At 44.7% G+C, this 16,066-nt stretch overlaps 1 protein-coding gene across 1 annotated transcript in view; it reads right to left on the bottom strand.

The window, feature by feature from the left end:
• GPC6 (glypican 6) overlaps positions 1-11,239 on the bottom strand; it is a 752,623-nt gene extending 741,384 nt beyond the window's left edge. Inside the window, exon 1 of the mRNA XM_048293560.1 lies at positions 10,861-11,239. Within this exon, the coding sequence (XP_048149517.1) occupies positions 10,861-11,239 (379 nt within the window). The remainder of the gene's footprint in view (positions 1-10,860) is intronic.
• Between the last annotated feature and the right edge of the window lie 4,827 nt (positions 11,240-16,066).

The following is a 16,066-nucleotide window of genomic DNA, read 5'->3' as shown; positions in this document are numbered from 1 at the left end:
AAATACATGCATGCTATGCAAAGTTTGGACCAGATAAGAATACTGTAACTTGCAAATGACCCTAATTGGTTAAAGGGAAAATGGCCTGAATGAGAAACTGTTCAAGAGGTATTTTCCATATTTGTCTACAACAGAGATAGTGCTGACAGATTAAATGATCTATAGATATTCTCATCCAGGGAGGCTAAATTGCTCATATGCAGTATTAACTTATATGTTAAAGTTGTAAAGCCAAAAGCTAGTATCAGAAAACTAAATATTTACATTTTGTGTTTATGCTGTGAATCAATTCTGTGTAACTAAAGAAGATGAAGTCGCTGTTTGTATTTACAGCTCCTTTCTCCATGAAACACTACATCAGTTTAAGAGAAAAGATAGAAAACAGATCAGGTTGAGCCACAGGACACTGGACACATCAGCCCTTGCCTTTGATTTGTCACTGCACTGTTTAACCTTCTTAAGGAAAAGCACTCATTTAAAAACAAGGGTACTAAGAAACTGGAGGGCATTTAGAAATTGTTCAGCATCTGAAGTCTGATGGCTGACAACTGGATACTTAGGACACACAAAGAAGCATTTTGCCACTGCTTTTAACAATCTCTATTTCAGCGCTACTGCGAGCACAAGTCTAACGTCAAAGGTGCACAGAGTTGGGAATGGGCACCCTCAGGTGTAGAAAAGATTTGGAACATGAAAACAGTGATAAATAGCAGTATATAAACATGAGGTCTAAAAACTTCATCCATTTGCCTCTTAAGCCCCAAATTCAACATGCCATAAAATCAGCAGACACCCACTAAACTGACCCCATTATCTATCACACACTGACATGGTAACAAACAAGAGTTTCCCTAAGGTAGTAAAGCCCTCTCAGTACACTTCCTCATCCTAGACAAGTGTTCAGCTCCTTCAGTTTTGGAGAACAGACAACTTTGCTAGTATGGCTTTTAAAATTTTGGTGATGCAGTTACAAAGCCAGGCACAGAAGTGGGGACAATAACCAAGAATGTTCAGCTGCTAATAGTTTCTTCTCAGTTATACTGCTAAGAACACTATACTACTGCCACACTGTGTTTCAGTGACACGTGAGAAAAGATGGACAATATTTCTCTAGCAGTTTCAATAGAATTGTAAGACATCTACCTGAAAAACACCATCAGATTGTGACTTCAGGTACACATTCCCACATACCATCTTGAGCAACTGCAAGATTGTTTTTGGTGGATTAGCTATCAGGTTAGTTTTCTAGTTCAGGTCAGCATCACAGAGAAACATTTCCTGAAGATGGGAAATCCGAATCCTGAACTGAAAACAACTTACAGGACATGTACACAGGATCTGACACGAGCCTCCTTGGCCATGTAACCATCACTCACCACTGTCACAAGATCATAAGGGATACTAACCATAACTCAAAAGCCATCCACAGACATTTGACATGAGACCCATAGTGAAGCATTTACAGACTGTATTTTGCCAGGTCTGGAGTACTTCCACACACCTCCACAGTTCTCCAGCCACAGCAGTATCCACATGCATCCTCCCACTATCCCATACTACAATCACCCCATGCACTGACGTCCCTCCAAGGAAGGCTGACTCATATAAATGTCAGAAAGGTGTTCCTGCAGTCTCTAGTACGTTAGAAACTCAACACACAAGCCAGAGGGATAGGGCTAAAAACATCAGAGAAATATGTTGCTACCATTACAGACATATCAAGAGCTGCACAGACTGGCAAAGAAACTGTGAAACTGCTTCTGGCAACACAAAAGTCTAGCTTTTGACTTACATGGCAGGTTATATGACCTACTGCTTAGTCAAGCATCAAGCTTGAACTAATTGGACTTCCCAAACAGTAGGACTAGCATGGTTGACTTAGCCTGTGATCTTTCTGACATACATGAAGTGAGCCCTGTGTAGCTTTTTATTGTGCGTATGTTTGCATTCATGTGTGTTTGCACATGTTTTGGTCAGATGGGGCCCATAAAACAAGGTTTCAACCTGGTTTGCAGGCACCTATTCTGGCAAGGGGCAACTTCTCTAGCTCTTTCAGTCCTTACATGTGACTTTGAAGCCACTCCAGGTAAAAGCCATAAATTTACCCCTGCATGCACACACACGCACACACAGAGATACTATGTGTTATTCTGTAAGCACACCTTATTTAATGCCACTGCACAGCACCATTTAAAAGTACTCAACATTTCCACTTATTCTGGGAGATTTGCCCTGCTATTTTAAGCCCAACAGGTCAGTGAGCAGGTCCAAGGCTCCATTGTTTGTCGACCATCTGTAGAAATGCTTCTTTCAGGAGGAAAAAAAAACCAGCTCGAGATGCTCAGTACCCTTTACATCTGCTGCTCAGCTGGAGACACAGTTAAAAGGCCATTAGAAGCACAAGGTGACAGACCTCAGAGGCCAGACGAGCTGGAGAGCAATTTGCTGTTTGCATTAGAAGTATCAGCCCTGGCTACTTCTTTTTGCTGCACCAAAAGCAGGTCCCGTCCCCAACCCTGAAAATCAGGACCAGGACGGGTGGCCAGCCCATCTCAGGGCTGAGGCTGTGCTGCAGAGCCTCCCCCTGCACATTCAGGTTTCACAGTGGGTGGAGGGGACAGCAGCCCTACCAGCACTATCCATAACCGCTGACTTTGCCCACAGAGACTGGCTCTGCTGGACGCGTGTCACAGTAGGACCCAAATTCCTGTGCAGTCAGAGGAAACCTCTTCCAGCACATCTTTGGCAGCACCTGCCTCCAAATGCTGCGTGTCTTCTGTGTTCCACAGTCGCTCAACAGAATAAAGTGCTGCTGTTTCACTTTGCTGGAAGGAAAAGGTCATGTTAGCCGAAAGAAGCTCGTTGGAGGGAGCTGGTGGTCTTTCTGACAGCCTCCTATAACAAGAGCTAGAAATGTTCTTATTAGGGAAGCTCATTTTTTGGATGTGTGCTGGAGGTCTAGAGCAATAAGTACTGAAGAAAGCAAATCTTGGTTTCAGTAGGTTTTAGGCCTTTTTTACATACAGAGGAATAAAGTGCTATGAATTTTACCAGCATATGTTTTCTTGCCATCTGCAACGCATTTTAAATTCCTTTTGCATCTTGTAATGTATTCTCTCTCTTTAGCATAATAACAATTCTGCCTTTAAACACCAACCTTTATATGCTGTTCTTAGGAATTTCTGGAGAAGTGTTAATTCTTTTACACATATTTAAGCTGCTAAAATAATTATGCCTGGTAGCATGAACAGTCAAAACCACAGAATGAAGGTTCCCCTCCCAGGGATATAGCACCCATTAACCAGGTACAAAAGGGGGCATACAGTCATAGTTCACTGGAAAAGTAATTTCATTTTGCTAGTAATGAGAGTGCTGATACTTTGATACCATAATGGAGTTTTAAGCACCAAGCCTGTTATTTCAACTAGAAATTTTAATGTAATTATGCATTTTTACTTTACTAAAGCAGAAAGGGAGATTAGCATGCATAGTTTTCTTACATGTATCGTGGGGAATAAGACAGAGATCTCCAAGTGATACTGCAAGATGCTCAAGTCATTCAAAAGAAATGGCAGGTAGTAGTTTTAAAGACAAATTACCCAGAAAAGCTTTTATTGTTGATCACTTGTTATAAGATTTGCCATTTGCAAGTAATTGTACATTCAGCTGAAACTGACCTTTTATGAGAGCCAAGTGGTAATATAAATGAAATGAATATATTCTTTATTGCAGTAATATAAAAAGAATGGCCTGGGCTTTTAACATAGTGCTTGACCTGTGGTGTCTGAACACCACCTAATCTCAGGAGTATTTCACAACAGCATATGATGAAACAAGTACTAATACAGCATTGGAACAGTTTAACACATTAGCATTTCGAAGTATAGAAAATATTATAGCTTTAGGTATACTTTTTGATTATAAATCAGACTGACAACAGAAAGCAAAGAGATTATTAGAGACAATACACTGAAGTTCATCATTACATTAATTATTAAAGCATTGCCTTTTCTACTTTGAAGCCCCTCTTTCCAAGATACTCTAGCATAAAGTCACACTGGGAAACTCCAGATGCTGAGATTTAAAATTCTCATTCAAAATTGAATTATTTATAAGCATTAAAAACATGCTATTTCTTCTCAAAGGCCCTGATCTTACAAACATCACCTTCAGGTTTTAGATGTGCATACATAAGTTGTTGCAGCGGGGATTACTGTAACAAGTATATTTCAAACCAGGAGTCCCGTGGAAACGAAGTATATATGGACAGATTCGTGGTAGATGTTTCAGAGATGTTTATTTCTCCAGCCGCATGGCCGGGGCTCAGCTCAGGAACCCCGCAGTCACGGGACCCGAGGGTCCTTGGCCACACAGGGGAACACAAAACAACCAATGGGAAACAAAGGTGACCAGGGGCAGGGAAACCCCGTGTCTCCCCCCCAGGGCCCATCTCCCAGGGCTCCATGGCGGGGGAGGGACCCCAACATCTCACTCATTTTAATAAAAGGAGAATGAAAACAACTGGATAAACATAACAAGAACAGTTTCAAGAGAAAACAAGCCACCCTCCTGAGTCTTTAAATGTCCAAACAGATTCTGTGGAACATCTTAGGGCTGACACAAGGGAGACAAAACTCTCCGGGCATGCTCTGTGGGGAAACTGAGGCAGGAGAGGGTTTAATTTCTTCCCTCCCGCTTTTCATCCCCCCCTCGGTACCGGAGAGGAATTGTAGGGAAATGGAATTGTATAAGGAAGCCATGGGGTGAAAAACGGATTAGGAATAAACTGGGGATGGGGTAAACTTAGGAAGGGGTTCATATTGGTTATAGGGTAAAAGGGGGAAGTAGGCTGTGGGTAGGGAAATTGCTGGGATGGATATTGTTTATAATTTTGTGCATAACGGCTGCCTTTGACTGGAATACCCCCAGGCCCAGTAACATTTGCTGCTTGTAAACCCTTCTTTCTTTGCACTATATCAAACTGTACAACCTCCCCATGTCCTACACTTTGCAGGTAATTTTTAGGGTTATTCCTTTTAATGGCAGTTCTATGGATGAATAGATCTTCCCCTGTATCATCTCGTGTTATAAATCCATAGTTGTTTTTTACATTGTACCATTTCACAGTTCCTGTGACTTTTGTGGCTACAACTCCTCCTATCACGTGGTTGTGTGTTTGTCGTGGCTGCTGGTCCTGCGTGGCCGCCGCCTCGCTGACTCCGACGTCTCGGCCGGGCCCCCGCGTTGCGGCTGCTCCGCGCTCTCCGAGCGGCGCTGCTCCGGCGCGTGTCTGGGCTCTGCACGGCCCCGCGTTGCCATCACCGCTGGCCCCGGGCCCTGTGAGCGGTTCCGCTCCACAAACTCCACGCTGCTTTGGTTGCGGCCCCGTTCCGGCTCGGCGCTGCGCTGCGCGGCTCCTCGTGTCGCTGTGGAAACCGCCGCTTCTCCCTCCGCAGGGCTCTCCGAGCCGTGTGCTCAGAGCGGCCTGCCACGCCGATGCCCGGTTCCTGGCTGCTCGTGGCCCACGGCACCCGCGGCGCCTGTGGCATCGCTCCCTCACTCGCGGTCGCGTGGCCGGGGACCCCGAGACAGGGATGGGGTCTGCGGTAAGGCGCGCGCTCCCGAGGGGGCCGGGCGCATCCAGCGCAGGCACCTCCGCCGGCACGGCTGCAGTCATGTGCTCCCGGGATGGCGGCCGCGCGGCCTCGGCCACGGGATAAGTATGATCCTCTGCTTTAGGGGTAATGGGACCATACAAATGCTCCTCAAGAGCTTCCCTGATTATAAGGTATGCATGGAAAGCTTCTCTTTGATCCCATACTTTATCCCAGATCTCGTCCCAGAAACACCCCTCACAAGATACAGGAGGTTCGATATTAAAAAGTAAGTCTCGAGAAATATAGGAGAACCTTTTGAAAAGCCAGATGAAGAAATGTTCTAGATCTCCTGGTTGCATTACTTTTTTGTTTTGTTGTTCAAGGATTCCTTTTACTTCTAAATACATTTTTCTCTGTGGCTCAGAGAGCCCCATTTCCCACGATTCTTCCATAGTCCAGAGAGAATATCCAAACCAAGATGACAAGAGAGAGGTCTAGAGTGGTTATTTTACTCACGAATCTTCCTCAGGGATCGGTATCTTGCCCGCATTCCTCCACCAGTTTGTTACAGCGGGGATTACTGTAACAAGTATATTTCAAACCAGGAGTCCCGTGGAAACGAAGTATATATGGACAGATTCGTGGTAGATGTTTCAGAGATGTTTATTTCTCCAGCCGCATGGCCGGGGCTCAGCTCAGGAACTCTGCAGTCACGGGACCCGAGGGTCCTTGGCCACACAGGGGAACACAAAACAACCAATGGGAAACAAAGGTGACCAGGGGCAGGGAAACCCCGTGTCTCCCCCCCAGGGCCCATCTCCCAGGGCTCCATGGCAGGGGAGGGACCCCAACAATAAGTTGTATTCCCTTTAATGGCATCAGTCACATAACAACCAATAAATATGTACAGAAGTGACAGCAAAGACAGGTCTTAGGAAAGCTGCTCTTCCTCCTACCAACATGCACATGCCAATTTATTAGCATGCACCATGCACCTGCAACTGAAACATAAGAGAGGCCATAAGGAGAGGTGACCAGAGAGACTCTTGATGCTGCAGTTACTGAAACTGCAAACAGAGGTGAGAGGGGTCACACATAATGTGGAGGATACAACTACAACAGTGCTAAAACAAAAAGAAAGTATAAAGTTTACATGAAATTCCATGTCCATCTTCACTGCCATCATGGAGGTCAGGAGTGAATTAACGTCTAGTGGCCCAATACAGACGTCACTAATTTGCACTGAATATAGTATTTATTTTTGTAAGGCTATCCCTTTTTTAACACTGCTAAGGCAACCACACAAGGTGTCCGTGAATCCCCATGTACGTCCTGGTCTACAGCCACTTTCTTCACACAGCTCTCAGTGACAGCAGAAGAGAAACAGTAAAAGAAGGTATTAATGAACAAGTACTTGGATACAGACTCAGTCAGGAGGATTTTCCCTATTCTGTCAATCTACTACTGCATTTTAGAGTACGAAAGCAAAACATTCAGAAAGAGTATCTTGGGAACATCTGACATGGACTAATAGCTCAATTGCATGGGTGACTACTGAGGTATTATTATTAACATTATTATTACTATTAACGTTGTTATTACTATTAACGTTGTTATTATTACCACTTAGAAGCTACAAGCAACTGTGTTATGTATGCTTGCTCGCTTCAGTCAACATTTCTGTATTATGCCAGTATAAAGCCTATTCATCAAAGCACAATTTCAAGTGACTCCTGACCTTCAAAATGAAGGGTTTGCTTCTGCTTTCATTTCAGTTCCTTTGACTATGGTGACTCTGCCGCCAGAATCTCACCTCGTTCATCATCTGTGCAGGAGCACAAAGTTCACGTACTTCTTACGCAGCATTTAGAATTCAACATCTTTACTGTTGGATGCTTTAGCAGAATACTTCTAGTCTTTATCTAAATAAACTATTATTCAGCAAGTAGTAAAACCCCTGAACAAAACAAAAAAAAAAAAACCCCAAGTAAAACCACACCACACAAAACCCCCACACCCTTCACCTTGGAAGTGGAAAAGCACAAATCAGAGGCATCCACTACTTTAAACAGTCAGACATTCATTCAGAAAACTCTGAGGTAAGGGCACAATCCAACTTTAACTTTGATGTTTCATTTTCATGGCTTCCTCTAAGTTGATATAAGTTACTGAAGGCATGATTGGAGTTAAACAAGTATTGCCAAAAGATACGTTTTATGATTTTTCTCTTGTGTGTTGACTTTCAAATGACAGATTTTCCTACAGCAAAATATTTCCTGCAAAGTCCTCAGGAGCTCCACTAACACTCATGAATGCTGGGTCACGGCAACCTGAGTCTCACAGTAGAACTCTTTTTAACACACAGGATACTCCACAGCAGCTCTGAGAGAGGAGCCCTTTACAAGGACAGCACAGCACACACTGCAAGCTCCTGCTACCTGCCCTGCATGTGACTGATGCGCAGAATTAAGCCCGCAGCAGTGTATTAAGTATACTTCAAATTTTCTTCCTCTGCCCCCCATTCTCAGGCAAAGCTCCTTTACTGAGGACTTACTTTGCTAAACTATGTCAGAAAACAACTTCACGTGAGGTAATCCAGTGAAGGTCACAGCACCAGAATTTGGTGATCAGACAAGACGTCAGACACAGAAGGCTGATTACAAATAAGTTCTATAGAATTACAGAGAACAATTTAGCATTGCTGTAAAAGTACAGTGAACAACTGTAGTCACATTACTGCCAACTTCAACATATTTCACGTACAACAAAATACTGTAGAAAAACCTTGCCTTACAGAGCAAAAACTAACTTTTTAAATCGTAACTTCTGCCTTCTCTGTACAAAAGTGAGTGACAGTATAAACAACATTACAGAAATTATCTAACAAGTCTCTTGCATTGCAGTTCCATTCAACAGAGATACCTCTACGTCCATAGCCTCTATAATTTAAACAGGTTCTTCAGCTCTTTACATCAGTACATACACACTTCGCCTCAGTACATACACAGTCTTCAGTTTATACATTTCAACAGTTGTAGCTAGAAAATGGCTTTTAAACAAACGACAACAAAAACCATGACTACTGTTAAATCAAAACACATAAACCACACTGTGTATTACTATTTATCATCATATTATCAAGATATTGATGCAAAATCTTTTGAAAACACGTTTGTTCAGAAATATGACGGTAATTAAATTCTTTGAACTCCTTAAAACATGAGGCCTTTGACAGACTACACTTCTGTAACACTAACAAATTGCTTCCTTAACCGCATCAGTATGATGGAAAAAGACAGAATAAAAAAAAAAAAAAAGAAGAAAAAAGCTTCTCAAACCTGTACACTGATTACTTTAACTACACTTCCAACATTGCACCAGGTAGCAAATACAGAGCTTTAACATTAACAAGAGCCCATGCTGCATGCACAGCTATTACCCCACCTTGCAGCACTATACAAGAACAGCACACTCAGAAACAATCCTATCCTTCCAACAACTCACTTGAACAGCTACAAAGAGAACTGCTCAAAAGTTGATACACCAACTAGCAAAAAGGCAGATAAACCACAAAAAATGAAACGACTTCAACAGGAAGCTCAGAAAAAATAACTCATACCCCCATAAATCATGTACGTTATCATAAAAGTAGAGTTACTTATGATACTTAGCAGGAAAGTGTGGAGTAATTTTGGATTGAACTACTATTAAATATTTAATTACTCTGAGTCTTTTTGTACAGATACATGTCAACAGAAACTTACAAATGCTGGGCTTGCTTAAAAATTGCATGTTGACTTTGCACTGTACATTCAGAAAATATATGAAACAATAAAACTTCTCTGTGAGCTGAAAGCAACAAGTGTTTACCCAAAGTTATTAGAAGTCTGAAATTTACTGGAATTTCTTTTTTAATGGAACAGAGGATATCCCACCATTCTGGTGTTAACAGTGAGCAAAGGGAAAGCATGACCACATATTCAAAGGATCTTTTGCTCACGAGAGATTTCATGATTTCATATAACTGATGAGCAACCTGAATATAAATTACAGGAAAAAGCACAGAAAGACCAGAGAATCAGTAAGCCTGAGGGATGAAGGTGCAACATGGAACAACCTTTCCCATATCTTTGTGAACTACAGCCTCTCTGTCCTGAGATCTTCCACATTTATCATTCCTCATGTAAAGTGCTAAATATTGCACAGTGAATAACTGTGGCGTTATTTCACCTCAAGGAAGATAAATCTACTGCTTCCAACTTTAAAGAGGAAGCAAGCAAACCGAGGAGCATCTAATTCACTACAAATAGCACGAACTAACAGCAAAGTGCCGGTGGCAAAGCATAAACCTTTCTTGAGGGCTCAAGCAGTCCGATTTAAGCAGTCCCGGCTCATGACACCACGTATGATTTCTCTCTTTTTGTGGTGCTCTCTGATTGCTAAATGATTTTCAGCCCCAAACGTATTTTTATTCATTTAGTCATAAAGATGCAATGCTGATAAGGTTGTAGGGGAAAGTAGGGAAATAGAATTACAACAAAAAACCATTCCCAACACCTTCGTAGGCGGATTGCGATATAACCTGTTGTAGGCATGTTTCAGCAGACGGAAGAGCCAAGTAACAGGCTGCCGGGGCTGCCGGGCTGGTGTGTGTTGGATGTGTGTGGGTGCCTCTCCCCGGCAGCCGGTGCCTCTGCTCGATCCGTGCTGCGGCGGAGGCGCCCGGCGGCGCCTCCGAGGGGCGACCCGCCCGGTCCGGGGCCGCGGCGGGGTGCGGGAGGGGAGCAGGTCTGCCCTCCTCGCCCTCCTCCTCCTCCGCCGCCTCTTTCATGCCCTGTGCCCGCGGGCAGAGGGCGAAGTTTTGTCCCCCGCACAGGGCAGCAGCGGGGGCAGCCGCCACTGCGGACCTGCCCGCTGCCTCTCGCCGCCCGGCTGCAACTCTCAAGAAGTTTCAGCCAGCGAACAGATCCGCGGCTGAGCCTGCCTGCGTCCCCGTCATTCTCACCCTTTTTTTTACCCCCCACCCCCTTAGCTTCTGTGTCTATTTAATCTTTATCTACACACACACACGCTCCTCCGGGAAGCCCGCAGATGCCACCCGGGTCGGCAGAGCCGCTCCGCTCCTCTCCGCGCCGCGCAGCGAACACAGCGCCGCGATCCCCGGCCCCGCTCCGGCGGGGCGTGCGCGCAGCCCGGCGGCGACAGCGCCGTCCCCGCTCCGCGGCCCCTGCCCGATCCCCGCCGCGCCCGGCCCCTTCCTCACCTGCGATCTCCTGGTAGGGCACGCTGGCCAGGCTGAAGCCCTTGGCGCTGTACGCCTGCCGCACCTCGCCGCAGCTCCGCGCCTTGCCCTCGGTCCCCGCGGCCGGCAGCGCCGGCAGCAGCAGCAGCAGCAGCAGCGGCGGCGGCGGCACCGGCAGCAGCGGCCGCGCCAGGGCGCAGCGCCGCGCAGCCCCCCGCGCCGCCGGCATGGCGCGGAGCGCAACTCCCGCGCGGCGCGGAAGTTCCGCGCCGCCGCCTCTGCCGCCCCGCCGCGCCTCCGCCGCGCCCCCCGGCTGCGGGGGCGGCGGCCCGGGAGCCCCCCGGCCGCCCAGGCAAACTTTTGCGAGGCGGGGGGGAGATAGGCGCGCACACACACACATGCGCGCACGGCGGGGGCAGGAGAGCGGTAGCCTTGTCCCCCCGGCTCCTTCTCCAAACGCAGAGCGCTCGCCCCACGCCGAAAGAAAAAAAAAATTAAAAAAAAAAAACCAAAACCACAACCAGAAACCCCACAACCAAAAGCAAAAAAGGCAAAGGAAAAAAGAGGGTAAAAATCTGTCTGTAGCTCGTGAAGATGGAAACCGCGGGCGCGTTGCTGCGAGCGGAGTCCCGCGGCAGCGTCAGCGCGATCCGCCGCGGAGCTGTGCCTGCCGCCTCTGCCAGGCTGGATGGAGACGGTGGGGAAAGCAGCCGGCGTGGGGATGGACTGGACAGCGGCTCGGAGCGTGCCTGTGTGCCTCTGTGTGTGTGTGTGTGTGTGTGGTGTGCGTGCGTGTGGTGCACTGGATGCGTGTGCCTGTATTTACGGGAGCCGGGGAAACCTCTGCTCCGCGCAGCGCTGGAGCAGCCTCCGGAGCCAGGCAGGGAGAAATCCCGGAGACAAGACACAGCGAGGGAAAGCCGCACATGCACACATACACACACACGCACGCACACACACACACACACACAGAGAGAGAGAGAAACGTGCTACACATTGCATCGCCGAAATACAGAATACAGGAGCAGAAAGCAAATCCTGGCGTGGATCGCTGTTTGCTGGCAGAAGGAAGGAAAAGCACCCTCAACCCCGAAAACTTCCTCCTCACCACAAATCCAGCCGCTCCTAGCCCCAAAATTACAAATTCCCTGCTAGCAAGACGTCAAAAAGGTACTACTCCTCGGCAGTATTGCTCTCTGTAGTGCCATGGTTGGACTGGGCCCCTTAAATACTTTTTTCCCCGTTTATTATTATTTGTTGCTCACATAAATACCTGAGCTGACAAGCTAGAATGAGGATTAGCTCATCGTCTGAAGGAGAGATAGAAGGAAAGATGTTTCTGTGCATTGCACAAAGAATGAGAAAACAAGAAAGACAGTCCTTGACCCGGATACTTCCTGCCAACCTAGGAGAGGAGACCAGAGGAACAAAACCATAAATTTTCTTTCTTCAAATGAGCATCTGCAAAAATCTGAGTGGGGGCCGTGAAGAAAATTCCTGCAAGGTGAATTGGTCTTGGCTCGGGGAGAGAGAAGAATATTCTGTAAAGTATTTGATAGCAAAATCCAAACTTAGAGTTTTAAAAGGTTTTGCAGTGCTTTTCAGGAGTACTATAGAGAAGTTTGATAGCTTGTCCAAAATATTTAGAGAGACATGTTAGACCCAGGATGAAGTGAAGAAGGCCAACAGAAGAGATAAAAGACCATGAACCTGAAGACTGACTTACCAGTGAGGAGCCACAGAGCAGTATCATGACATAATTCATCATGATTCAAGATACTTTCAAATTTAGACAGAAATTATTAGGTGCCAATACTGCTGTGATGTCACATTAGCTGCAGTGTTAGTTTTGGGTCTGGGCCAGTGTTCGCAGCCTGGTCCCACCTGGTGCTGCGTGTTCCTTTAGCCTCCCTTCCTGTTTTACCTCTCCCACACTGTCATTCCTTCCTCTCCCTCTCCTTCTCCCCCCCCGCCCCCCTCGACCGAGTGATGATGCTCTGACACTGCTTGTGTACACGGGGTGTGAACAGTGTTTGTGTGTATGGTAACAGTGTCAAGTGCTATCAGCCAACCTCTTCTGCCAGAGGACAGGATGCAAGTAGACCCCTCTATAACAGCCTACAAATAGAGAACTCCGTGTCTTACCGGCCCACTACAAATAACAAGCTGTTAGTACATGTTAGTGCCCCGTATTATTGAAAAGTTAGACAAGCTTTGTTTATTTACTGCGTGGAAAAGTTTTGACAGATCTGTATGTAAGCTCTCAGGGTGTGTAAGATACATGGAAGATACACACAGTTCACCCCAATATAGGATCAGAAGGGTGTAACAATTGTTACACTTACCTCATTTCTTCTGGATTGCGCCAACCGTCTTCTGTGCTGCGGTCAAAGAGGAGCATTAGCTTACCACATATTGAGCATGACAGACGCCCCCACAATCCAATCTTCTTCAGCGTTTCTCCAACCCACAGGAAAGTTAGTTGACAGAGATTCAAATATGCAAATAAGAAAATCAGCAAACTGGTTTGAAGTGCACAAATCATCGTAAAGGAGCAAAAGAGATTCTCTGATTAATTCAGGGGTGCCTCTAGGTAATTGTTTTTTAAGAAAAATGTAAATCTGCCAGGAAAAAATTGGAGCATGTTCACCCCTGCATTTTTCACAAATACCAGTTGAATTCAATCCATTGTTAGAATTATTAGCACATTTACATAAGACAATGACAACATGGTATAACCTTTACATAACATGGGAAACTTGCTATAGGAAAGTCAGGCTCATTTCCACCTTTGAATCCTGCCTCAGATGTAAGTAGCCTAGACAGCCAGTTGTGTTGTAGTCCTGAATGTGGAAGGAATGCCTGGCTCTCCCAGGAGCTCACGTTTAAACACAGGTATTTCTACGGCTTCAACAAATCTCCTACTCATCACATGGGAGAATCATTGTGTGTTCTCAGTATGCATGTAATTAATTTTCTACAAAGTGGAAGAGCTCCAAAGAAAGCCCAGGTCGGAATGCACTCTAAGTCAGTAGCTTTAGCAATCCCTTAGAAACATAACACCTTCTGCTAGGCACATCATAGGCATGAGCTAAAAGCTCTCCTACTTCAGGACTCACACTAGGAGGCTGTTTGAGGTGGTCACATCATGCCCATCCTTTTTCAGCTGAACCGTATAAATAAAACTGTAAAATTGGTGTGTTTCACAACTCATGAAAAAACCTCTAATTTTGTTTTAAAGTCTTCCTTCCTTCTCCTTGACATGGTGATTAGTGTCTTCCAACTTAAACCAACCTGGCAGAGATGGACTTGATTTTGAGTTGTTGTACATTGATGAGGGCTCAGACCTCTAAACTGTTGGGTAAAAGGCTGGCTTTTCCTACATTAATTTTGAGAAGGAACACTTTTCAATTATTCAATTCATTTGCATAAGCATGAAAATGAAACATTTTATTTTAGTTATATGGAATATTTTGATCACCAGGGAAAGTTTTTGTGTCTTTTGTACTTCTGTGGAAAGATATAATAGCACTTAAAAATAAATTTTCAATGTTTTTCTTACTTGGCAGTCAGACTGAAAATCAATCTTTTACCCTCTTGGAGACCCCCCTTCATCAAACACATTCAATGTAGTAACATAGATGATTGCTTAGAATGAAGGCTTTGCAATGCATCTGCTGGCCAGGTTTCTCACAAGTGGGCTTTTTTTTTCTCAAATTATTCCAAATAGGTGGTCATTCATGTCAAGTTCTACCGATTGATTTTGTTTGCAAAGCTTTTCCTAAAGATCTGTCAAAAATTTAAAAGACATGATTTTTAGCCTTCTATAAAAAAAAAAGATATTAAAAATAACCATTCTCACCCAATCATAATAAAAACATCAATAGAAAGTGGAGCAGTAGCCAGCATTATTTCCTTCATCCACTGGAATATCTCACATGGCTGAGACAGTTTTAAGGTGTGCAGTAAAAGAGCTATGGAATCTCTAAACAACAAGGAAAAAAATAAATATTGAATTGCTGCATCATTTGCAAAGCAGCTATCATCTTGAGCTCTGAACGATTCAAGGACATGGTGGAAAAACAAGATTATAGATCTTAAACATTATAGTGTGTAGTACATAGGCATGAGATTGAGATTGTACAAGGAAGTTTTATTCCTTTTTTTTCATGGTTTTGAGTTATTTCCCTTTAGAAACAGGATAAATTATGTTACTTTGAAAGATACACTGATTTATTTTCAGGTGTTATCAAAAAACTCTCCTTGTTGTCATGGGTATTAAGGGGACTGCATAGACAAAAGCATCTTTCACCTGACTTGACAATAAAGCTTTGCAAATGTCAAAATGCTCCATAACTCAGCTTCACAAAAGAGAGAAGCTGACTTCTCAATTCTCCATTAAACCTGTGCACTCCATAGATTTGCAGCTTTCACATAACAGATTTCTAGCAAGAATGTTTCACAGGTTGAGGAAACAATCACTAAAATTCTCAAATGTCTGATAGAATTTCCATTGGTGAAGTGGCAGCTATTTCTGCAGGCAGACAGTTGCCTCTGTACACACCACCAGCCCTGCAGCACTGCAGAAGCTGTAGCTCTGGGGGGGGTGGGGCTTCTAGTATCTTGCCTCAATTTTAGGGGAAGATCCATCCGCACACAGGTTGCCAATGTATTTACTTAGAGTACAGAACACATCCTTGATATTGAGGACCAAGTCACTCACACTCCAGGCTCTGCACACCTAAAGGGAAATCCTTTTACTGTAAAATCAGGAGGACAGATATGAAGACACTTACTCTTTTTTTAGGTCTACAGTGTCCACTCCAGGTGGATGTTGTTCTTTAGAAGTCCAGAAATGGTTAATTTCATGGTGATGAGGTAACACTTTAATTGAAACTGAGCTATGAGTTTGTCCCAATACAACTTCCCAAAGAGCAGTTCAATGAAGGGATACATTGCAGCGTCAAAAGGTGCCTTTTAACTGATTTTCACGTTGTGTCCTGAGCCTTCATCAAAAAACTTTCTCCACACACCACAGACTGCTGTTCTTTATCAGTCTGTGCTAGAAGGAGAAACTTTGGATTTTTCCTTTGTACTGAATAGCATTTGCTGCAAAATTAATGCAAAGCCCAGTTCTTTCCAAAAAGTGAGCTCCAGAGGCACAGGTGTGAAAAACTCATCTTGCTCTAGAAGTTGAACTCAAAAATAGAATTGTCAACACAGCTGC

This window comes from Corvus hawaiiensis, chromosome 2 (genome assembly GCF_020740725.1).
Source record: "Corvus hawaiiensis isolate bCorHaw1 chromosome 2, bCorHaw1.pri.cur, whole genome shotgun sequence".
Taxonomy (NCBI): domain Eukaryota; kingdom Metazoa; phylum Chordata; class Aves; order Passeriformes; family Corvidae; genus Corvus; species Corvus hawaiiensis.
This window is presented reverse-complemented; position numbering and strand designations above follow the sequence as displayed.